The sequence below is a fragment of the Anomaloglossus baeobatrachus genome, chromosome 8 (assembly GCF_048569485.1).
Source record: "Anomaloglossus baeobatrachus isolate aAnoBae1 chromosome 8, aAnoBae1.hap1, whole genome shotgun sequence".
Taxonomy (NCBI): Eukaryota; Metazoa; Chordata; class Amphibia; order Anura; family Aromobatidae; genus Anomaloglossus; species Anomaloglossus baeobatrachus.
In genome coordinates this window covers 30562455-30588785 of record NC_134360.1, presented here as the reverse complement: position 1 = coordinate 30588785, position 26331 = coordinate 30562455, and the positions used below count along the sequence as shown (strand labels likewise).

The 26331-nt window shown below is 46.6% G+C and overlaps 1 protein-coding gene across 1 annotated transcript; it reads left to right on the top strand.

Annotated features, from left to right (window-relative positions):
* The first annotated feature begins 2492 nt into the window (after positions 1-2492).
* LOC142249110 (2-epi-5-epi-valiolone synthase-like) lies at positions 2493-25284 on the top strand. The gene is made up of 5 exons (XM_075320705.1): positions 2493-2683; positions 10829-11456; positions 11768-12001; positions 14738-14990; positions 25019-25284. Exons 1-5 carry the CDS (start codon positions 2493-2495, stop codon positions 25099-25101), a joined length of 1389 nt encoding a protein of 462 aa, XP_075176820.1. The 3' UTR covers positions 25102-25284.
* Positions 25285-26331: the final 1047 nt, after the last annotated feature.

The window sequence follows — 26331 nt, the reverse complement described above, 5'->3', positions numbered from 1 at the left end:
AAAGATTCAGAACCGTTTTCTGGCTAGGACTTGTCTTGTAACTGCATTTGCCCCTCCGTGAAGAGTAGTTTGTATCGCGGGCGGAGGAGGGGATGCTGCGCTCTCCCACTGCTCGGGTCCGGCCGCTGCTGCTGCTGCGGCTGCTGCTGCTCGGTGGTGGCTCGAACGGTGGGCCGGATCCCGGGGACTCGAGCGGCGCACCTCGCCCGTGAGTGAAAAGGGTGGGGATTGGATTGTGAGGATTTGGGTTATTGTCCGTGACGCCACCCACGGTTGTGGTGATATTGGTGACACCACCGCTGCTCTGGACGGGGATCCCAGGAGCGATGACTGGGAGCAACTTGGATGTTAGTTCTCCCCTCCGTGGGTAGGGGGTTGGTTGTCCCGGGGCCTGGTGATGGGGTAGGGATGGATGGCAGGCGGGTTACGGGGCCTGGCGAGGTGCAGGGTCGCGGGGGCAGCGCTGTGCCGCACGGCACAGTGGTACTCACTCAGCCAATGATGAGGACACAGTTCTCGGTAAAACACACGGCTGGATGGACGGGTCCCACAGACGGCTGTGGTGTTTCTCCTCCCGGCAGGTTGATGGTGACTGCCTTTCCCTGCACCTATGTAGTGTAACGGTTCCAATGGGTTCCCACCGGTAACCCGCTCCCCAGCTTGGATGGGTGCTGAAGGAGCCCCTTTTGCCCGCAGGCTCTGGCCCTGGGAACTTTAGCCTTGGCGGTGGTTGTGTTTCCCTCTCTCGGTTGGACTGTTGCCTTCTGACGGGACTTGGCTGCTGGGAAACCCAGGAGGTTCCCTTCACTAACGGATTTGGCAAATTCACGGCGACTCCTAGCCTTGCCGGGGTCCGTAAGCCCCTGCCGGATGGTGCTGGCCTCTCTTTGCGTACCGGTCCGGTACCGCCGGGCCACCGCCCGTCCACGGTCCTTACGGTTAGCTCCAATAGGCCACCCCTGCAGACGGTCACCACCGTCTGCCAACCTTGCTGATCCGTCCGGGCCACACACCCGGACCAACTTCAGTCTGCTCCTCTACCACTTTCCTTCCTCTCACTTCCACTTCCAAACTGATCTGCCCTACTTTTCCCGCCTCCAGGACTGTGAACTCCTCGGAGGGCGGGGCCAACCGCCTGGCCCACCCCCCTGGTGTGGACATCAGCCCCTGGAGGAAGGCAACAAGGGTTTTTGTCTGACTTAGGTGTGCCTGACCGGGAGTGTGGGGTGTGTAGGTGTTGTTCTGTGACGACCTGGCTTGTCCAGGGCGCCACATTTGCAACTTGTAACACTGCAAATTTGCATCTATGTGGTGTAGCAGCCACAAGGGACTACAGAGGTGCAGCATAAAATATATTAAGTGTGACTGGCGCCAACTTGTGTGTAGGGTGTAGGCGCGGTGACCGTAACAGTCCTTAAGGCCCCATTACACGCAGCGACGTATCTTACGATATATCACCGGGGTCACAGATTCCGTGACGCACATCCGGCATCGTTAGTGACGTCGTTGCGTGTGACACCAATGAGCGGCCTTTAACGATGGAAAATACTCACCAAATGGTCCATCGTTGACACATCGGTCGTTTCAACCGGTCGTCGGTCGGTCGTCGTTTTCAAAAAATCATTGATTGTTGAGGACGCAGGTTGTTCGTCGTTCCCGAGGCAGCATACATCGCTACGTATGACACCTCGGGAACGACGACCTGCGGCCGCCGGCAATGAGGAAGGACGGAGGTGGGCAGGATGTTCGGGCCGCTCATCTCCACTCCTCCGCTTCTATTGGGCGGCCACTTAGTGATGCCGCTGTGACGCCGCATGAACCGCCCCCTTAGAAAGGAGGCGGTTCGCCGGCCACAGCGATGTTGCTAGGCAGGTAAGTCTGTGTGACTGCTCCTAACAATATTGTGCGCCATGGGCAGCGATTTGCCCGTGACGCACAATCGACGGGGGCGTGTACTTTCACCAGCGACATCGCTAGCGATGTTGCTGCGTGTAAAGCCCCCTTTAAAGGAATTTATTGGTAGATTTCAAAATCCAATTCAATGTAAAAACTTGCATTTAATAACTGTGCAGAATTCTCTGATCTATCTATTGCATTGCTCCAAGCATATAAAGCATATATTAACGTTATGCAAGTGTTTCATAAGCAACTACATTTCAGCAAAATCTTCCAGGTTTTTTTCTTCCATCAAAGCAACTTTCATAACTTTCACCCTCTGTCACACAAGAATGCCGCGTTAGATAATACATCGTTGTCAGTAAATTGTCAGTGAATATTCCTTATACAACCTGTCATTCTGATTAGGTTTGCGTTTTTTTCACACGCTCCTGTGGTTACACAACAGAAGTTTTATAAACTATAGGCAGGTGAGATGGCCCCTCCCTGACAAAGCCACCGGCTGCCCAAATGCTATAAAACATCTCATTTTTCCAAAGGTCTAGCTTTAGTTTTCAGAAGATAACCTTATCCTTTAAAAAACCAAGCCTACAAAGATGCCTGCAGGAGATCTGTACACTGTTACCCCCATCAGAGGGGCGACCAAGACTGAAAATTCAGGAAGCAGAAGCAAACAGAAGGAATACCTGCTCATCCAGGTGAAGAACACTTGGAATTGTGTAGAAAGTGGACAAGAAATTCCAACAACCTGGAAAGAAGATCAAGTAATTGTATCTCCAGCTAAAATGTAAGTTTTCAACATTCCGAAGGTCAATATTCAATATTTGTAAATATTTTAATTTATGTTCTCAACATTCCGAAGGATAATATTCTGTAAATATTTTTATTTGTTCTCAACATTCCGAAGGTCAATATTCAATATTTTGTAAATATCTTGACTTACGTTCTCAACATTCCGAAGGTCAATATTCAATATTTTGTAAATATTTTTATTTATGTTCTCAACATTCCGAAGGATAACATTCAATATTTGTAAATATTTTTATTTATGTTCTCAACATTCCAAATGTCAATATTCAATATTTTGTAAATATTTTGATTTACGTTCTCAACATTCCGAAGGTCAATATTTAATATTTGTAAATATTTTTAAGTTCTCAACATTCCGAAGGTCAATATTCAATATTTGTAAATATTTTTATTTACGTTCTCAACATTCCGAAGGTCAATATTCAATACTTGTAAATATTTCTTATTTATTTTTAGTTTTTATCTATATTCTACCAATTATCAAATAAACACTAAATAACAAAATAAATGAAAAATATTTACAAATATTGAAAATTTGGAAAGACTTTTTTTCTTTAACCACATTTGCGATAAATGGTAGAACATAAATAACATTTCCTTGTAATGGCCACAAAAGTTTAATTTTTTGCAATCCAAGTCAACACTCTTATTTTGTTTCCTTATTTATTTTTATAACAAGTACACAATTAATAGCATGTAAGGGTTGTGATAATTTAACCCATATATATTGGAAAATTAAAGTTTTGCTTTAATTAGAAATAATGATTGCACGTCAAAAAAATGATGAATTTTAACATAACATTATCTGAGTTTTATCAAGTTTCTTTTTAATAAGTTTTTTTTTTAGATAAGATGTTTGCACCTGGGAACATGAAATCACCCTGGGGGCATGTTGGCAATCAAATCAACGCCCCTTTAATATTTAAATTGCTTATTTTTTTGCCTGAAGAAGAAAGACTTTTGCATGTTCTTAATGAAAATGTTTATATAATCAGCCAATAGTTATTTATCATTCATCTTCCACTTTCCTTGGCGCCCAACGACATCATTCTGCCAAAATACTCAAATTTTGACTTAAAAATTAAAAAAAAAAAATGTGTTACTCATTTATTTGTTTATTTTGACTGGTAATGGAAAAAATATATAAATGATAAAATATGTGACTGATCCTCAATATTGTCACCAAAATAAAGGTTGATATTTTAATACTTAGATATAATAGTGATCTTTTTTTAAATAGAAAATAAATGCATGTGTTTCTTTTTTTATATATATATATATATATATATATATATATATATATATATTTTCATTTACTAGCTGTACTACCTGGTGTTGCCCGGGATAGTGACTGTCTCTCTGTCTCTCTCCCTGTGTCTGTCTGTCTCTCTGTCTCTCTCTTTCTGTCTCTCAATCACTTTGTCTGTCTGTCTGTCTGTCCCTTTCCCTGTCTGTCTCTTTCCCTGTCTTTCCCTGTCTGTCTCTGTCTCTTTGTCTGTGTCTATCTGTGTCTGTCTGTCTCTTTGTCTGTCTGTCTCTGCCTGTCTCTGTCTTTATCTTCCCCTGTCTGTCTCTTTCCCTCTCTGTGTCTCTTTGTCTGTCTCTCTGTGTCTGTCTGTCTCTTTGACTCTTTGTCTGTCTGTCTCTTTACCTGTCTGTCTCTTTCCCTGTCTGTCTCTTTGTCTCTTTCTCTTGGTCTGTGTCTATCTGTGTCTGTCTGTCTGTCTGTCTGTCTCTTTGTCTGTCTGTCTCTGCCTGTCTCTGTCTGTCTTTAGCTTCCCCTGTCTGTCTCTTTCCCTGTCTGTGTCTGTCTTTGTCTGTCTCTCTGTGTCTGTCTGTCTCTTTGGCCCTTTGTCTGTCTGTCTGTCTCTTTACCTGGCTGCATTGTGACACACCAACATTCCATTAAAGGGCGTGGCTGCGCATTGTGACACGCCAACATTCTTCTGAAGGTCTGGATGCATAGTGGCTCCCAGCTCCATTGACTTTAATGGAGGCAGGTGTTTTGTAGAATAACTGTAAAGTGCGGGGTTAAAATTTCCCCTCAAAACATAGTCTACGACGTTCCCTAAGTAAAATTAGAAAAAGCTACAATAAATACATATTAATTATATATCACTTCAATAAACATATCTATCATCTATCTATCTATCTAGCTATCTATCTATACATATATAAACTGTATATATACACATATATTTATACATATATATATATATATATATATATATATATATATATATATATATATAAAAAAGAATATATTTCTTTTTACTTATTTTTAATTGTATTTCATTTCATTTAGTATTAATATTTTATTATGTTATTTTTATTGTATTTAATTTACTATTATTATTATTTTTATTAGTTATTTTAGTTATTTTTAATTGTATTTCATTTCATTATTTATTTTAGTTTTTTTGATTGTATTTAATTTCCTTTAATATTATTATTATTAGTAGTAGTAGTAGTATTAGTATTAATTTTAGTTCTTTCTATTTACTTGTATTTCTTTTTATTTGTTTAATTTTTTTATTGTTTCTAAAATTTCTTTTTTTAAATTTGCTTTTCTTTAAATCAACAACTACAATACTGATAAATGGTAAAATATATATATTTTACCATTTATCATATATATATATATATATATATTAGCCATTTAAAAATAAAATGCTCATTGCATGTCTATTGCAATTCATCTTTTTTATTTATATATATATTTATTTATATATGTATATGTATTTATATATATTCATATATATATATATATATATATATATATGTACATATATATATATATATATATATATATATATATGTATATATATATACAGTTAGGTCCAGAAATATTTGGACAGTGACACAATTTTCGTGAGTTGGGCTCTGCATGCCACCACATTGGATTTGAAATGAAAACTCTACAATAGAATTCAAGTGCAGATTGTAACGTTTAATTTGAAGGTTTGAACAAAAATATCTGATAGAAATTGTAGGAATTGTACACATTTCTTTACAAACACTCCACATTTTAGGAGGTCAAAAGTAATTGGACAAATAAACCAAACCCAAACATAATATTTTTATTTTCAATATTTTGTTGCGAATCCTTTGGAGGCAATCACTGCCTTAAGTCTGGAACCCATGGACATCACCAAACGCTGGGTTTCCTCCTTCTTAATGCTTTGCCAGGCCTTTACAGCCGCAGCCTTCAGGTCTTACTTGTTTGTGGGTCTTTCCGTCTTAAGTCTGGATTTGAGCAAGTGAAATGCATGCTCAATTGGGTTAAGATCTGGTGATTGACTTGCCCATTGCAGAATGTTCCACTTTTTTGCACTCATGAACTCCTGGGTAGCTTTGGCTGTATGCTTGGGGTCATTGTTCATCTGTACTATGAAGCGCCGTCCGATCAACTTTGCGGCATTTGGCTGAATCTGGGCTGAAAGTATATCCCGGTACACTTCAGAATTCATCCGGCTACTCTTGTCTGCTGTTATGTCATCAATAAACACAAGTGACCCAGTGCAATTGAAAGCCATGCATGCCCATGCCATCACGTTGCCGCCACCATGTTTTACAGAGGATGTGGTGTGCCTTGGATCATGTGCCGTTCCCTTTCTTCTCCAAACTTCCCATCATTCTGGTACAGGTTGATCTTGGTCTCATCTGTCCATAGAATACTTTTCCAGAACTGAGCTGGCTTCATGAGGTGTTTTTCAGCAAATTTAACTCTGGCCTGTCTATTTTTGGAATTGATGAATGGTTTGCATCTAGATGTGAACCCTTTGTATTTACTTTCATGGAGTCTTCTCTTTACTGTTGACTTAGAGACAGATACACCTACTTCACTGAGAGTGTTCTGGACTTCAGTTGATGTTGTGAACGGGTTCTTCTTCACCAAAGAAAGTATGCGGCGATCATCCACCACTGTTGTCATCCGTGGACGCCCAGGCCTTTTTGAGTTCCCAAGCTCACCAGTCAATTCCTTTTTTCTCAGAATGTACCCGACTGTTGATTGTGCTACTCCAAGCAAGTCTGCTATCTCTCTGATGGATTTTTTTCTTTTTTTTTCAGCCTCAGGATGTTCTGCTTCACCTCAATTGAGAGTTCCTTAGACCGCATGTTGTCTGGTCACAGCAACAGCTTCCAAATGCAAAACCACACACCTGTAATCAACCCCAGACCTTTTAACTACTTCATTGATTACAGGTTAACGAGGGAGACGCCTTCAGAGTTAATTGCAGCCCTTAGAGTCCCTTGTCCAATTACTTTTGGTCCCTTGAAAAAGAGGAGGCTATGCATTACAGAGCTATGATTTCTAAACCCTTTCTCCGATTTGGATGTGAAAACTCTCATATTGCAGCTGGGAGTGTGCACTTTCAGCCCATATTATATATATATAATTGTATTTCTGAACATGTTTTTGTAAACAGCTAAAATAACAAAACTTGTGTCACTGTCCAAATATTTCTGGACCTAACTGTACATACTCTCATATACAACTCTCCCGATCCTCCTCAAAAACTCAAAGTTCTTCAAGAACTTGGAGTTTACGCTCAGTGACTATGTGCATACGGTACAGCTGACAAGTTTGCTCAGGCAAAGCCGCTTCAAGAAAAAGTTGCTGGCTTTTGTGCGCGGCTCCCTGCTCTCTGCACTGTGACATGTAGCTGCAGTACACATCGGGTTAATTAACCCGATGTGTACTGTAGCTAGGAGAGCAAGGAGCCAGCGCTCAGTGTGCGCGGCTCCCTGCTCTCTGCACATGTTGCAGCACAGCGACGCGTGTCGTTATGATCGCTGCTGCGTCTGTTGTGTTTGACAGCTAAGCAGCGATCATAACAGCGACTTACAAGGTCGCTGCTCCGTCACAGAAAATGGTGACGTAACAGCGACGTCGTTGTCGCTGTCATTTAGTGTGACCCCAGATTTAGAGTTCCTCCACTAGTATCTTTTCCTTTATATCTTCAATAAGAAAACACGAGGCTTTCGCTCAGAAGGCACCAAAAAATAAATATGTTACTTCTTTTAACTGATCCAATATTTCCGAAACCTGAAACAGTTAAAAGAAGTAACAAAACGTGCACAGCAATGTCGTTTTTGCAGTGCTGTGCATTATTTCGATTTTTTTTGCTTTGGCTTTTCGCCACTTTTTCAAGAGTATATAGGATGGAATCCAACTGAAAAAGACACCACTTGTACATGGCCAGTTTCAGCTCGAAAATCTCAGCAAAAAATGTCTGTGTGCACATATCCTTAGTTTATGGATGATTGTCATACTTTTTTAATCCATTAAGCGCTTTTTTAGTAGAGATGAGTGAACCTGAAGTTGGGTTTTTCTGTGTTCGGTACAAACTCAGACTTTTCCAAGAAAACAAAGTTTGTGTTCGGAGTCCAGGTGCTTTACGAATGCAAACCACTTTGTGTGCACGGGTACGCTCAGTGATCAGCCCTTGTAGTGTTTAACCCCTTCACGACCATGAACGGATCTTTCCGTCATGGATCGTGTCCCAGTAAGCCCCGCCCCCTGCCGCGGGCAGGCGGCGTGGATCGGCACACATATCAGCTGTTTTTAACAGCTGACATGTGTGCCTACATGTTCCGAGTGGAATCGCATTCTACCCGGAACATTAACCCCTTAGATCTCGCTGCCAAAGTCTGGCAGCGAGATCTATATGCGCGCGGCCATCTTTTTTACTTACCGCCGCCCCCTCCGGACGTCACGTGAGTGATCACGTGACGTTCGGTGGTTGCCATCGTAGCACAGGGTCATGTGATGACGCCTGGTGCTACGAAGTTTCACTTTCATTCTTCCTCGGCACGGAGCAGAGGAAGAAAGAAAGTGACTATTTCTGCTGTTTACAGCGGTATAGCTGTGATCAGCAGATAGCGATCAGCAATCGGATTGCTGATCGCTATAGCCCCCTAGGGGGACTAGTAAAATAAAATAAAAAAAGTAAAAAAAAAGTTTTAAAAAACTAAAAAAAAAAACAAAAAACCTAAAAGTTCAAATCACCCCCCTTTCCCCCCATTGAAAATTAAAGGGTTAAAAAATAAATAAATATACACATATTTGGTATCGCCGCGTTCAGAAATGCCCGATCTATCAAAATATAAAATCAATTAATCTGATTGGTAAACGGCGTAGTGGCAAAAAAATTCCAAACGCCAAAATTACGTTTTTTGGTCGCCGCAAGTTTTACGCAAAATGCAATAAGAGGCGATCAAAACGTAGCATCTGCGCAAAAATGGTACCATTAGAAACGACAGCTCGAGTCGCAAAAAATAAGCCATCACTGAGCCATAGATTCCAAAAAATAAGAACGCTACGTGTTTCGGAAAATGGCGCAAAACGTGCGCCATTTTTATTGTACAAACTTGTGAATATATTTTAACCCCTTAGATACAAGTAAACCTATACATGTTTGGTGTCTACAAACTCACACCGACCTGAGGCATCACATAGATACATCAGTTTTATCATATAGTGAACACGGTGAATAAAACATCTCAAAAACTATTGTGTGATCACACTTTTTTTGCAGTTTTTCCACACTTGGAATATTTTTGCTGTTTTCCAGTACAATATATGGTAAAACCTATGGTTTCATTTAAAAGTACAACTCGTCCCGCAAAAAACAAGCCCTCATATGGCAAGATTGACAGAATAATAAAAAAGTTACGGCTCTCGGAAGAAAAGGAGCAAAAAACAAAAATGCAAAAACGGAAAGTGCCCGGGGGCTGAAGGGGTTAAGAACATACTCTTATGCCGGCGTCACACGGTACGATATATCGGGCGATATTTCGTCGGGGTCACGTCAGTGACGCACATCCGGCATCGTCAGAGATATCGTACCGTGTGACACCTCCGAACAACTGTGAACGAGCAAAAATACTCATCTTATCGTTGCTCATTGACACGCCATTCATTTTCATAATGTTGGTCCTCCTTATGTGCTCCGGTTGTTCATCGTTCCCGAGGCAGCACACCACGTCGCTCCGTATGACTCCTCGGGAACGACGAACACAGATTACCTGCATCCTGCCGGCAATGCGGAAGGAAGGAGGTGGGCGAGATGTTACGTCCCGCTCATCTCCGCCCCTCCGCTTCTATTGGCCGGCTGCCTGTGATATCTCTGTGACGCCGAACGTCCCTCCCCCTTCAGGAAGAGGGTGTTCGCCGCCCACAGCGACGTCACCCGGGAGGTAAGTGCGTGTGATGGAAGTTAACGAATTTCTGCGCCATGGACAACTAATTGCCCGTGACGCACAAACGACGGGGACGAGTACGATCGCTCGTGCGATTGCACGATAGATCGTCCCGTGTGACGCCGGCATTAGTGTCAAAAATACACTTGAAAAATTGCTTATAAAATTCTTGAACAATTCTTAATATTAAGTTTCCAGCATAAAACCACTCTGCTATTCATAGTTTCAGTGTTTTGAGTATTTTTTTTCCATTTCACGTTTTGAAAAAACACAAAAAATAACAAAAAAATGAAGGGCATTTCACGTATGTAAAGTGGCTCCTGATGGAATCTGGTCAGATCAAAAGGCTTTGAAAAAAACATTTTAAAAAAGTCTTTGAAAAACCCTTCAAAATTGATTCAGGAAACAATAAGAGGCTATGTGCATACAGTATTTTAAGATGTTTTTGCAACAGTAACTATTGGAAATAAACTCACCAAATTTCAAAAGGCCTCAAAAACTTTGAGTTTCCACTCAGTTTGTGCTCCGAAAACTCAACAAAAAGACCCTGTCTGCACATAGCTTTTGGCTCCTAAACTTTTAGAAATAGGAGTAAGAATGGCCAAAGTTTTCCATAATTAGAAAAGAAGATTTTCGCACCTGACCATCGGTTGTGTCTGGTGCTACCATTAAGTCAATGAGATGTAATAACACATGCAGCCTGTGAGCAGGCAACATCTTATTTTTGAAAAAAAAAAGTAAACAAATTTACAAAAATATACATACATGTAGTTTTACTAATTTTTGAAGAATTTATTTAAAAGTAAATATAATAATCTTGACATGATGTACTCATTTCAATTGGTCTTGAACAGTTGTAGATGTTCTCACCAGCTGCTAAATTATCATATTTATGTTCCCTTCTTTTCTTAAACAGAGGGGAGACTCTCACCGAGTCTGGAGTCTCCTGGACGGTTAAAACACCCATTTACTTTTGCTACAAAGTAATCGAAATCCAAAATCTTCTAGATCCCAATAACATGACCCTCCTTTATGGCCATGTGTCTGATCCTCAAGAAGTTGAGGTTTACCAAAAGAAGATCCAAAAGCGTTTCGTTGTGATGGACACGAATGTGGAAAAGTTATATGGCTCTAAAGTTCGAAAGTATTTTGAGGCCAATGATGTCACTTTTAAGATTCTGGCTCTTGAGACGACAGAAGAAACCAAATCTATGGAACTTGTCTTGACCATACTTGAAGAAATCCACAAATTTGGAATCGACAGACGCACCGAACCAGTCATAGCCATCGGAGGTGGGGTTTGCTTGGATATTGTTGGTCTTGCTGCCTCTCTTTACAGGCGCCGAACCCCTTACATCCGAGTTCCAACAACTCTTCTGTCTTATGTGGATGCAAGTGTGGGAGCTAAGAATGGAGTGAATTTCTGCAATTGTAAGAACAAGTTGGGAAGCTACACTCCACCGGCAGCCACATTTCTTGACAGATCTTTCATTAAGACTATTCCACGTCGGCAAATTTCCAATGGCCTTGGAGAAATCTTAAAGGTGATTACATAGTTACAAAATATTTAGTTTATAGCTATAAGTAAAACACCTATGGTCATCCCGTCTGATAGATGTGGGTCCCACCATTAGGACCTGCATCAATCTCGAAAATGGACGCTGGGGCACTCATTTATTTGGGCAACTCCTTTAACTTATTCTTGTCTTGAGATAACATCTAATCAAAGATCTTGAGGACAACAGTCAGGAATTAAGTTAATTATCAAAAGTAGGGAAGCAAAATTAAAGCTAAACTAGGGGTAAAAATGTTTTTCAACCAAAGTGAGTCAAAATGTATTATTTTTCTCTTTCAGATGGCGTTAATGAAGCATAAGGGGCTATTTGAGCTGCTGGAAAGTCATGGAAAGTATCTCTTAGATACAAAGTTTCAGTCCAGGAATGGTCTTGCAAGCCACGGAGATGCTGCCCTTACAGCCACTAGACTGGCCATTCAGACAATGCTAGAAGAGCTTGCGCCTAATCTGTGGGAGGATGATCTTGAGAGACTGGTGGATTACGGACATGTCATAAGCCCAGAGCTTGAAATGGTAAATGCTATTGATAAAATATATTAGTATATATTTACATGTGATTGCCATGATCTGTACTCCAAATAAGTGCGTTCTGATATCAGTACAGCTGAAGGCAGGAAATAGTCTGGGGAAAAGCAAGGGTTTGGAAGCCAATTACAGTATTTTTCATATTATACAATACACTTTTCCAACCAAAAATTTGGGAGGAAAGGGAAGGGTGCATCTTATAATCCGAATGTAGCTTACTGGGGGGGGGGTGGAGAGGGGTAGCAGGAGGCAGGGGAAATGCTGTGGCAGCTGTGCAGTGGCTGTGGCGACTGTGCTGGGGTTGTGGCGGGTGGGCTGGGGCTGCGGCGGCTGGGCTGGAGCTGGGGAAGCTGTGCTGGGGCTGCGGCGGCTGGGCTGGAGCTGGGGCGGCTGGGCTGGAGCTGGGGCGGCTGGGCTGGGGCTGTGGTAGCTCTGCTGGGGCTGTGGCAGCTGGGGTTGGGCTGGGGCGGCTGTGCTGGGGCTGCGGTGGCTGGGCTGGAGCTGGGGCGGCTGGGCTGGAGCTGGGGCGGCGGGGCTGGGGCTGTGGTAGCTCTGCTGGGGCTGTGGCGGCTGGGCTTGGGCTGGGGCGGCTGTGCTGGGGCTGCGGTGGCTGGGCTGGAGCTGGGGCGGCTGGGCTGGGGCTGTGGTGTAATGCCTGAGTGTAGCCACAGACTCAGACTGGCTATAAGGGGAATCTGGTGAAAAGCCGCTCACAAAGCAGGACCCCAAAAACTCTGCAACCCTTTAACCCCTATACAGGGATGTGGAATTACACAGAGCCGCAGAGCTCACTACCTGTGGTAGACTGTAGTCCGTGGTCGTCAGGCAGGGTCAAAAACCAGGAGATGCAAAACAGGAACAGAATCGTCAGGCAAGGGCGTAGTGAGGAGACAAAGCAGAGGTCAAATCCGGAACTGGCAGCAAGGTACAAAAACGACAGGCAGGAGGGTAGTTAACAACAAGCAAAGGTCAGCGCACAGGAATCACAATACAAATAGCACATGAGCCAGGAATACAGAACTATCTCTGGCAGTGGTCATGTGACAGGAGGGGAAATAAGAAGGGTGTGGTGTCTTCCCATAGGCTGCAGGTGAATGTTGGCAACATCAGCTGGAAGACACGCCACCTACAGTCAGCCAGTGGTACTGCAGGTTCCAGGGAAACCCAGCCTAGTGGATGAGCGGAGCCTGTGCTCCGTAGAGCCACAGGCACCGACTCCTCTCCCATCACCAGCACTATCCATGGTGGGAACATGGCGTCGTCTGGCAATCGGAGCAGAAGTCGCAGGAGCAGAATCTGGTGGGGACGTGACATGTAGTAGCTGTGCTGGGGCTGCAGCGGCTGCGCTTGGGATGGGGTGGCTGTGCTAGGGCTGCGGTGGCAGGGCTGGAGCTGGGGCGGCTGGGCTGGGGCTGCAGTGGCTGGGCTTGGGCTTGGGCTGGGGTGGCTGTGCTAGGGCTGCGATGGCTGAGCTGGAGCTGGGGCTGCTGGGCTGGGGCTGGGGGGCCGTGCTGGGGTTGCGGTGGCTGTCGTGGGGCTGCGGGCAGTGAGGACTTCAAATAATGGCACCCAGATTCGGCACGTGCTCAGATGGCGCTCTCAGCTCAAGATCTCATCCACGCATGCCCCGCCTCTGACCTATTGTCTCTTAGCAGCGTACTTAAGGAAAATGGCGCCTGAAGGTGGCACATGCGTAGATGAGATCTTGGCTTGTCATTGAGCCGAGAGCTCTATCTGTGCCCCTACTCCGGACGCCATTTCTTTGAAGCCCTCACCATCCACAGCTTCATCCCAGCCATCACCACTGCTGCAGCCCCAGCCCCATCCCAGCCAACATTGCAGCCACAGCCTCAGCCCCATCCCAGGTGACACCACAGCCGTAGCCCTAGCACAGCTGCCCCAGCATAGCCTCCACCATGTACAGTCCCTGGGACAGTATATGCCTCCTTTGACCCCTGCTACCACCACTGCACCCCCCCCCCCATTTTTTGTCACTATTTTTTTCTCTAAATTTGTGGTGTGTCTTATAATGTGGTGCGTCTTATAAAACGAAAGATAAAATACATGAAATTTTTTTTTTACAGGACTGAAAATATATCCCCCAATAATGTGATCTGCAAAGTTTCATAACCTTCCATGCTGGACAAAAATATTAAAAAAATTGAAAGTTTAGTTACTGTTAAAGTTTTGGGGTCAACTCATATAAAAGAGCCTTACTAATTACTTGTTTCCTAACCTAGGCCATACTATTATCCAGAGTTCAATGGATTTTCAAAAAGTAAACATTCAAAAAGCCTGACAAATCCACTGCCATTCCAGTGCTGCAGTGCTCACCGCTGCAGCCAATCATTGTCCTCATTGAGACTAGTAATTGGCTGCAGGGGTCATGTGGATAACATATAACATTTACAAATGCCCACATGACCATTACAGACAATAAATGGACTCATTAGTATGCCACCAACACCAGTGACTGGCTATAGCGGTTACATGAGTTTTGGGGCGGTCATCACTGCAGGACCGCAAGCATTGATAGCAATGTATCTATCATTATTTTATTACCCATCTTCTTAAACTTGGAAAGATAGATTATAGAGGTACATAAATGCTAATTTCCTGGGGAAATGTCCTGTGTAAGTCCTGTGTAACTCCCAATATATCAGTAATTGCAATCATTAATGAAAAAATACATATTGACATCATGCGTTTAATTTTGCTTTCCAGAAAGTCCTTCCAGCCCTAATGCATGGAGAGGCTGTGAACATTGATATGGCTTTTATGACATATGTCTCCTTTGAAAGTGGCCTTCTCGCATCTGAAGAGAAAACACGCACCATACAGTGCATGAGAACACTGGAGCTTCCCGTCTGGCACAAGGAGTGCACCCTGCCCCTCATAAAGAGGGCGTTAGGGGAAAGGTTCAAGCATAGCGGCGGGAAACTGAGACTCCCTCTCCCTACCGGACTAGGGACTGCAGGTAAGGGATACAAATATGGCTAGAAGGCTCCTCCTACAGACCCCCCCAAAAAATTAAATATGACAGCTAAAAACAAAGTTAAGATACTGAGGTTAGGCTCCATGGTGTGTAGATTTTCCTTTCCACCATTACCCTACCATTATTATTGCGTTGTGTTATGGACTCCAATTTCTAAAAATACATTGTCTAACAAAATATATATATATATATATATATATATATATACTAGCTGTAGCACCCGGCGTTGCCCGGGATAGTAACTGTCTTTCTGTTTCTCTCCCAGACTGTCTCCCCCTCTGTCTGTCTCTTTCTGTGTCTGTCTGGCTTTCTCTGTCTCTTTGTCTGTCTGTCTCTTTCCCTGTCTGTCCCTGTCTGTCTATCTCTTTCCCTGTCTGTTTCTCTAGCTCTTTCCCTGTCTGTCTCTCTGTCTCTTTCTGTCTCTTTCACTGTCTGTCTCTGTCTGTCTCTTTCCCTGTCTTTCTCTGTCTCTTTCCCTGTCTGTCTGTCTCATTCCCTGTCTTTCTCTGTCTCTTTCCCTGTCTGTCTGTCTCTTTCCCTGTCTGACTCTTTCCCTGTCTGACTCTGTCTCTCTTTCAATGTGTCTGTCTCTTTGTCTGTGTCTATCTCTTTCCCTGTCTGTCTCTTTCCCTGTCTGTCTTTTTCCCTGTCTGAATCTGTCTCTTTCCCTTTCTATGTCTGTCTCTTTCCCTGTCTGCTTGTCTCTTTCCCTGGCTGCATAGTCACACGCCAACATTCCATTTAAGGGTGAGGCTGCCCATTCTTCTGAAGTTCTGGCTGCACTGTGGCTCTCAGCTCCAATGACACTAGTGGAGGCAGGTTTTTTGGTGAATAACTGTAAAGTGTGGGGTTAAAATTCCCCCTTAAAACATAGTTCAAGATGTTCCCAATGTGGAGTCAAATGGAGTGTCTGTGCTAATTTTCGTGATTGTACATGCGACGGTGCAAACTCCTTTAGCGGACATACTGTGCATACATAATACATACAATCAGCTTTATATATTATATATATATATATATATATATATATATATATGTATCTATATATATATATATATATAATTGCCTTATTCTGTCTGTCTGTCTGTCTGTCTTGCTCCAAAATTGTGTCCTTACGGTGACATCCAGCGGATTGGCCGCTGGGCTCGGCATGGCCCCGCCCCCCCGCACGGATTGGCCACTCGGCTCGCCCTGGCCCCGCCCCCCCATGGATTGGCCGCTCGCCCCGGCCCCCTGCACGCATTAGACGCTTGGCCAGGCCCCGCCCCCTCACGCATTGGATGCTCGCCCTGGCCCCGTCCCCCCGCATGCATTCCCCGAACCCACACGGAGACGCCCGACACCCAGGTGACTGCTGCAGCACCCGAAGCTCACACCGCAAGACAAAGTGGAGAAAAGCCACTAGCTTACCCCGCCTCCTGACACACGTGTGCCGGAGCCGGCGTAGGCTGGTATCCATAGTACACATCGGGTAACTATAGAAACCGCTTTCCTTAGTTACCGATGTGTAAGATGGTTACTAGCTTACCCCTGCTCCCAGCACACGTCAGCAGTTACCTTTTCTCCACTTTGTCGCATCCGGCGCGCTCCCGTGCACTGTGTACACTACAGTTGCCGCGCGACAACCTCCGATCACGTGTTGTCATGTGACCAGGAAGTTGCGGTGCAGCCACTGTCCTGTACAGTGTACGGCTGCCTTCAAACGTCCGTGTCACACATTCCACACATTCATGTATATATATGTATATATGTATATGTATATATATATATATATATATATATATATATATATATATGTATATATATATGTATATATATATATATATATATGTCTATATATATGTCTATATATATATACATATACACACACACACACACACACAGAGCACACATGCATGTATATGTGTCGCCCTGGGCAAGCCAGGGGACACAGGACACAACACCACCACACCCCACACTCCAGGTAGGCACACCTGCTAACCAGAAATCCTTGTTGCCTCCCTCCAAGAGTCTGTTGATGCACACCAGGGGGTGGGCCAGGCGGTTGGCTCCGCCCACCAAGGAGCTCACAACTCTGGAGGCAGGAAGTAACCAGGCAGATAGCCCCGGGCAGGGGAAGAGTGAAGTCTAGCTGAGGGCTAGAGTAAACAACAAGAAGTGAGAGTAAGGAAAGGAAAGTGGAAAAGGAGGAAAGCAAGAAGTGGAGAGAGCGCAGAGAGTGCAAAGCCTGAGAGCCCAGCTGTGTGTAGGGCTAGAACAGCAAGGTCAGCGACGGCGGTGACTGTCCGGAGTGGGACGGTTCGGAAGTTCCTGGAAGGACCCCGTTGGCTGTGTGCCCGGTGGTCTGGAGCAGTGTTCCGAAGGACAGTCAGCACCAGGGCAGGGGCCTCTCGGACCCCGGCAAGGCTAGGAGTCGCCCAATTTGCCGAATCCGTCAGCGAAGGGGACGCAGATCCCCCAGCAACAAAGTCCCGATTGACGGCAACAGCCCGACCATTACCGGGGAGACACCGCCACCGCCAAGGCACCAGTTTCCCCAGGGCCAGCGCCTGCGGGCAAAGTGTAGAGCTCCTCCGGCCCAGATTGCAGTCGGGGAGCGGGTAACCGGAGGGAATCCACCGATACCATCAGACAACACAGGTGCAAGGAGGAGAGACATCACCGTCACCTACCGGGAGTGCAGGTGCAGCCGTCTGTGGGACCGTCCTACCAGCCGTTTGGTTTACCGTACAAACTGTGTCCAAGTCTCAGGCTGAGTGAGTACCACAGTGCCGCAAGGCACAGCGCTGCCCCCGCGTCCCTGCGCCCTCCAGGCCCTACACTTTACATCTCTTCACCGGGCCCCGGGATCACCAACCCCTACCCACGGAGGGGCAACACAACACCTGGCTGCTCCCATCACCATCCCCGGGTTCCCCATCCAAAGCAGCGGTGGTACAATCACCACAACCGTGGGTGGCGTCACGAACTATAATCCCAACAAACACCCCCCCTTTCACTCACGGGCGAGGAGTGTCGCTCGAGACACCCCGGGATCCGGCCCGCAGCTCGAGCCACCAGGAGCAACTGCCGGACCCGAGCAGAAGGGGTGAGCGCGGTGTGCTGACACCCTCCTCCCCGCCCGCGACAACTTGGCGTCACGAACAGGATCTTACCGCTCTGCCGTCAGGTAGAGGTGCGCCTTGTTACCGCCGGAGGTATCCGGCAGAAAAATTTCAGAAGCCGCCATCTTTGGCGCGAAAAGTTCCCGCTCGAGCGTCTTCTCGAGCAGTAGAGGCGCGAAGGCCAAAACCCCGCCCCGAGAGAGGAGGGGCCGGAAAGAGCTAAGGGGGACGCGATGGCGGCTGGCGGCATGTAGTCGCCGCTATAAAAGCAAGGACGCCAGGACCTTGCCAGAAAACCGTTCCTGGAAGCAAACAGCAAAGTCACCATGTGGATGCCGTCCCGAAACACCGTGGCCCCCGCACCGGGAACCGCAGCGTGGGTGGAGATCCGGACCGCGCAGCTCCATCTAAGGCTGCAGGTCAAAATGCAGCTCCTCTTGGAGGAGTGGGAGACCGACATGGCGGACGTTTTGGCAGCCGTGCGGAGACGCGAGGAGGAAGCGGAGGAAGGGAGGGTGAGTGACCCACGCCCCTATGTCCCGGAGGGACCGGTCGCTGCGGCTGAGGGACCCGGTCCAAGCCCTCTCCCCCCGTTGCCTCCCTCGCCACCCGTATCGGAGGCCGTGACCCCGCCACTAGGCCCGCTGCCACCGCAACCGGTAGCGATACCCAGCCCGTCCGCCCCAGCGGACCGACCTGTAGCCGGAGCCCGAAGCAAACCGGAGGCATTGCCATGGAAGGCCCCGAAGATTGTGCCAGAGACAGTCCCCGAGCAGTTCCCCGAGCCGGAGCCGATGACTCGCTCCGAGCCGAAGGCCCAACTGCGGAAAGCCCCTGTGCCCATCCCCCACACCTCGGCTGAGGTGGCGCCGGGTTGTTGCTGCAAGGCAGCGCCTAAGGCCATGACACCGCGGGATACGCCGCCCACCTTCCTGACAGTGGGTAACGTACTGGATGTCCCGCGGGGCTCAACCCGCGCGCCGGAGCCATACTGGGACAGGGAGCCGACCAAGCTGGGCCTGGAGATCGCGGAGAGGGAGCGGAGGAAAGCCGAGCTGGTAGCCCGAGCCATCCGGGAAAAGGAGAACCTGCGGCAAGCGACCTTCCGTGTCCGGGGCCCGTTCTACGAGGGGCAGGTGAGGCGGTTTGATATCCGCCGGGGCTACGGGTTCATATACGAACCGGGCCTGGAGGCCGAGGTGTTTGTAGCCCGGCGGGATGTGCATGCTCACCTGCCCGAAGAGCATCCTGGCCGCAATCTATTATCAGGGGATATGGTGCGTTACACCTGGCACTGCGGAGAGAGGGGGTGGTTTGCCCTGGATGTAAAGCGGAAGGGCAGCCCGGAGAGCAAGGTGAGCTCTGCACCCCCTCCCTCGGATGAAGCAGCAGCAGGACCGGAGTAGGGCAGCGGATGCCCGTTGCACCGTCCCCCGTTGGGACCACCACTGAAGTTAAGTTTGTTGAAAGTTTTGAAAAATGATAAGAAGAAAATGATTGAACCGAGTTTTCACCAGATTTGCTTTGTGATTAACAACCGGCAGGAGCCGGCACCGTTGTCCCCGTGGGGACCGTTAAAAGTTTAAAAATGCATGGGAACTATCCATGGACAAGCCCGTGAACTCTGCAGGGCAACCACAAACGTTAGTGGCTTGTAAATATGTTGGGTACCGTTACCGTTTCCGCAATGCCGCCTCCGGAGAGGCAGGTTGGAGGGAGGGCCCTGAGCAGAGCAGGCCAGGGCCCAGCCACCAAAGGGACCGGTGGCTACCCTCTGGAGGGAAGGACAGATCCCGCTCGGGTGACTTGTGCTGGACTGTGGGTCAAGGGGTGCTGCCTGGGTTTTAGGGGCAGCATCAGGGCCAGGTTGCTTGGGTGGGAGAGAGCGGAAACCGTGACCGTACACCGTTGTAACGTTAAAAGAAAATGTGCCTCCCGTCTTGGGAAGAGTTGATTAAAAATGTTATGCATGTTTGTTTAACCCTGTTATCCCCTTTTTACAGAAAAATAAAACCGGTGTAGGACGGCAGCCCGCGGACGGTCTGCATTTTGCTAAGGGGGAATGTGTCGCCCTGGGCAAGCCAGGGGACACAGGACACAACACCACCACACCCCACACTCCAGGTAGGCACACCTGCTAACCAGAAATCCTTGTTGCCTCCCTCCAAGAGTCTGTTGATGCACACCAGGGGGTGGGCCAGGCGGTTGGCTCCGCCTACCAAGGAGCTCACAACTCTGGAGGCAGGAAGTAACCAGGCAGATAGCCCCGGGCAGGGGAAGAGTGAAGTCTAGCTGAGGGCTAGAGTAAACAACAAGAAGTGAGAGTAAGGAAAGGAAAGTGGAAAAGGAGGAAAGCAAGAAGTGGAGAGAGCACAGAGAGTGCAAAGCCTGAGAGCCCAGCTGTGTGTAGGGCTAGAACAGCAAGGTCAGCGACGGCGGTGACTGTCCGGAGTGGGACGGTTCGGAAGTTCCTGGAAGGACCCCGTTGGCTGTGTGCCCGGTGGTCTGGAGCAGTGTTCCGAAGGACAGTCAGCACCAGGGCAGGGGCCTCTCGGACCCCGGCAAGGCTAGGAGTCGCCCAATTTGCCGAATCCGTCAGCGAAGGGGACGCAGATCCCCCAGCAACAAAGTCCCGATTGACGGCAACAGCCCGACCATTACCGGGGAGACACCGCCACCGCCAAGGCACCAGTTTCCCCAGGGCCAGCGCCTGCGGGCAAAGTGTAGAGCTCCTCCGGCCCAGATTGCAGTCGGGGAGCGGGTAACCGGAGGGAATCCACCGATACCATCAGACAACACAGGTGCAAGGAGGAGAGACATCACCGTCACCTACCGGGAGTGCAGGTGCAGCCGTCTGTGGGACCGTCCTACCAGCCGTTTGGTTTACCGTACAAACTGTGTCCAAATCTCAGGCTGAGTGAGTACCACAGTGCCGCAAGGCACAGCGCTGCCCCCGTGTCCCTGCGCCCTCCAGGCCCTACACTTTACATCTCTTCACCGGGCCCCGGGATCACCAACCCCTACCCACGGAGGGGCAACACAACACCTGGCTGCTCCCATCACCATCCCCGGGTTCCCCATCCAAAGCAGCGGTGGTGCAATCACCACAACCGTGGGTGGCGTCACGAACTATAATCCCAACAAACACCCCCCTTTCACTCACGGGCGAGGAGTGTCGCTCGAGACACCCCGGGATCCGGCCCGCAGCTCGAGCCACCAGGAGCAACTGCCGGACCCGAGCAGAAGGGGTGAGCGCGGTGTGCTGACACCCTCCTCCCCGCCCGCGACATATACACACACAGAGCACATATACACACATAGCAGACACACATGGATACACTGGGCGCATACACACAGCACACATGCATGTATGTACAGACACACAGCAGACACACATGGATACACTGGGCGCATACACACAGCGCACATGCATGTATATACACACAGCAGACACACATGGATACACCGAGCGCATACACACAGCGCACATGCATGTATACACACACACACTGAGCACATATACACACATAGCAGACACACATAGATACACCGAGCGCATACACACATAGCGCACATGCATGTATACACACACACAGCAGACACACATGGATACACCGAGCGCATACACACAGCGCACATGTATACACACACACACACACACACACACACACACTGAGCACATATACACACATAGCAGACACACATAGATACACCGAGCGCATACACACATAGCGCACATGCATATATATATATACACACACACACACACACAGCAGACACATGGATACACCTTGCGCATACACACATAGCGCACATGCATGTACACACACACACACACATACTCTGCTGTACACTCACCCAGCGATGCTGTCCCCGGCACTGAAGTCCCCAGCGCTGTTCCTGCTTCCAGCTCCTCAGGGCACTGAATATTCAGTGAGTATAATGAGCGGCGATAAGGAGCGGGAGGCAGCAGAGCCGGAGACAGCATCGCTGGAGAGAAGTAAATATAGAGAATATTTTTATTAAAAAGACCCATATTTTCTCTGGTATGTTTTACACTGATGTCGCACGGATCACATCAGTGTGCCATCCGTTTGACATCCGTGCTGCCGAAGATACCTGCGTGTGTGCGTGCGGGGTCATGAAAAGTCACACGGTCCGTATGCAAACATGGACATGTGAAGCACATCATAGAATAACATGGGTACGTGTGACATCCGTGTTACAAAATGCATGTCACACGTACCTAAAACACGGACGTCTGAAACCAGCCTACAGGAGCGCGCAGCATCCGACAAAGTCAAGAAAAGCCGGATGTGTGAAACCACTAGCTTACCCCGGCTCCCGGCACACGTGTGCCTGAGCCGGCGTACGCTGGTAAGCATGGTACACATCGGGTAACTATAGAAACCGCTTTGCTTAGTTACCCAATGTGTAACATGGTTACTAGCTTACCCCGACTCTCGGCACACGTGTGCCGGAGCCGGAGTACGCTGTTAACCAGTGTACACATTGGGTAACTATGGAAACCACTTTGCATAGTTACCCGATGTGTACCATGGTTACTAGCTTACTCCGGCTCCCTGCCCATTCAGATCATTGGTCTCCCACTGTCAAACACGCCGCTGCGTGCTGCACAGCAGGAGACCAACAAGCCAAAAATAAACCAGCACTGTCGCTTTGCATAGTTGCCCAATGTGTACCATGATTATCAGCTTACTGACGTACGCTGGTAACAAATGGTACACAATCCTGTAACTATGGAAAGCGCTTTTGTTAGTTACCCAATGTGTACCATGGTTGCCACCTTACCCCCGGCTCCCGGCACATGTGTCCTTGAGCCGGCGTACGCTGGTAACCATGGTACACATCGGGTAACTAAGCAAAGCGCTTTGCATAGTTACCCAATTGTGTAACATGGTTACCAGTGTACGCCGGCTCCCTGCCCATTCAGATCGTTGGTCTCTCACTGTCAAATACGCCGATGCTGCTGCACAGCGGGAGACCAACGAGCAAGAAATGAGCCATCATTATTCAAGACTTGCTGATTATATTATTATTCAATCTACTACCCTACATACAAATTCTAGACTACCCGATACGTTAGAATCGGGCAACCTTCTAGTATATATATATATATTTATATATATATATATATACAGTTAGGTCCAGAAATATTTGGACAGTGACACAAGTTTTGTTATTTTAGCTGTTTACAAAAACATGTTCAGAAATACAATTATATATATAATATGGGCTGAAAGTGCACACTCCCAGCTGCAATATGAGAGTTTTCACATCCAAATCGGAGAAAGGGTTTAGGAATCTTAGCTCTGTAATGCATAGCCTCCTCTTTTTCAAGGGACCAAAAGTAATTGGACAAGGGACTCTAAGGGCTGCAATTAACTCTGAAGGCATCTCCCTCGTTAACCTGTAATCAATGAAGTAGTTAAAAGGTCTGGGGTTGATTACAGGTGTGTGGTTTTGCATTTGGAAGCTGTTGCTGTGACCAGACAACATGCGGTCTAAGGAACTCTCAATTGAGGTGAAGCAGAACATCCTGAGGCTGAAAAAAAAGAAAAAATCCATCAGAGAGATAGCAGACATGCTTGGAGTAGAAAAATCAACAGTCGGTTACATTCTGAGAAAAAAGGAATTGACTGGTGAGCTTGGGAACTCAAAAAGGCCTGGGCGTCCACGGATGACAACAGTGGTGGATGATCGCCGCATACTTTCTTTGGTGAAGAAGAACCCGTTCACAACATCAACTGAAGTCCAGAACACTCTCAGTGAAGTAGGTGTATCTGTCTCTAAGTCAACAGTAAAGAGAAGACTCCATGAAAGTAAATACAAAGGGTTCACATCTAGATGCAAACCATTCATCAATTCCAAAAATAGACAGGCCAGAGTTAAATTTGCTGAAAAACACCTCATGAAGCCAGCTCAGTTCTGGAAAAGTATTCTATGGACAGATGAGACAAAGATCAACCTGTACCAGAATGATGGGAAGAAAAAAGTTTGGCGAAGAAAGGGAACGGCAACCAAGGGAACGGCATCCAAGGCACACCACATCCTCTGTAAAACATGGTGGAGGCAACGTGATGGCATGGGCATGCATGGCTTTCAATGGCACTGGGTCACTTGTGTTTATTGATGACATAACAGCAGACAAGAGTAGCCGGATGAATTCTGAAGTGTACAGGGATATACTTTCAGCCCAGATTCAGCCAAATGCCGCAAAGTTGATCGGACGGCGCTTCATAGTACAGATGGACAATGACCCCAAGCATATAGCCAAAGCTACCCAGGAGTTCATGAGTGCAAAAAAGTGGAACATTCTGCAATGGCCAAGTTAATCACCAGATCTTAACCCAATTGAGCATGCATTTCACTTGCTCAAATCCAGACTTAAGACGGAAAGACCCACAAACAAGCAAGACCTGAAGGCTGCGGCTGTAAAGGCCTGGCAAAGCATTAAGAAGGAGGAAACCCAGCGTTTGGTGATGTCCATGGGTTCCAGACTTAAGGCAGTGATTGCCTCCAAAGGATTCGCAACAAAATATTGAAAATAAAAATATTTTGTTTGGGTTTGGTTTATTTGTCCAATTACTTTTGACCTCCTAAAATGTGGAGTGTTTGTAAAGAAATGTGACAATTCCTACAATTTCTATCAGATATTTATGTTCAAACCTTCAAATTAAACGTTACAATCTGCACTTGAATTCTGTTGTAGAGGTTTCATTTCAAATCCAATGTGGTGGCATGCAGAGCCCAACTTGCGAAAATTGTGTCACTGTCCAAATATTTCTGGACCTAACTGTATATATATATATATTGTTCAATTGAGTCTTGTTGGGATTCTCTGAACTAACATTTTATAATTTTATGCATTTTCTTATCGGTCAGAAATATTCAACGATGTCAATGAAGAAACAATGAAAAGAGCTTTCGAAAAGTGGACAGAAGATTGCCAAGAGTTATCAACCTAGATCAAGAGTCTCATGAACTACGTCCACAAGAGTATTTCACTGCGACTGAAGTTCTGAAGAGTTTCAAAATACTGTCATCAGCTTATATATAATCTGTCATAGTTAGTAGACAGTATAGAAGCAGAAAGCATAGATCGAGCTTCTCAATTTGGGAGTTTTTTTGGAATTTCGAGTGAATGAAATACTTTTAAGAGTAACTATATTGTCAAAGGCAGAATATGTTACAATCAGAACCTGAGTATGGTAGAAGGAGAAGAAAAGATGATGTTGACCCAATAACTTACCCAATGAATTGGGAAGGGATCTACTTAGTTAGGACGAGTGGAATGTTTGATTACCCTCTCGTTATAGGGTTCTTTAATTGTAATGGTTTATTTTTGTAAAATAGAAGATTGGTTTCTATGCTGGCATAGGGACTGATTTGTGAAAGAGCTAGAACCCCGTAGAGAATTGAACTTTTGATAGAGTGATGGTGATATTTGTAACTATTTCGAAAGTTACAAAAAAAAATGTGATATAAAAGTATGGACATGCCGGAAGGCATGGGGTACAGTATTATTTTTGTAGTGGACAATGTGGGTTTGGTATAAATGTTCCTTTACAAAGAAACCAAAAAGTTTTTACGCTAAAGTGAATTATGTTGTGATAGTCTCTAGGAGAAACAGTGTTTCGAACTATATTTTTTCAATATTAAGGTTCAAGAAGAACTCAAACTTTGGCTTTGTCGAAAAGAATACATCTAGAAATTTTTCTCCTGGCAAAAAAATCTCAAGGCGCCTTCTATGTTCACTAGTCAACATTCATAGAGATTTTCATGAGTGTTGACTAATGAACATAGAAGGCGCCTTGAGACTTTTTGCCCGAAGAAAAAATGCTAGATAAGACGCAATTTTCAACTCAAAAATTTGGGATGAAAATGAGTTGTCACCTTATAATGTGAATGTAGCTTACCGTTAGGTGGAGAATGGGCTGCGGGGTGCTGTGCTGGCTGCGGTGGGGGCTGTGCTGGCTACGGTGGGGGCTGTGCTGGCTGCGGGGTGCTGTGCTGGCTGCGGTGGGGGCTTTGTTTGCTATGGTGGGGGCTGTTCTGGCTGGCTGTGCTGGCTATGGTGGGGGCTGTGCTGGCTACGGTGGAGGCTGTGTTGGCTGCAGTGGGCAGCAGTGTTGGCTGTGGTGGGCGGCTGTATTGGCTGTGGTCGGGGCTGTGCTGATTGTGATGGGCAGCTGTGC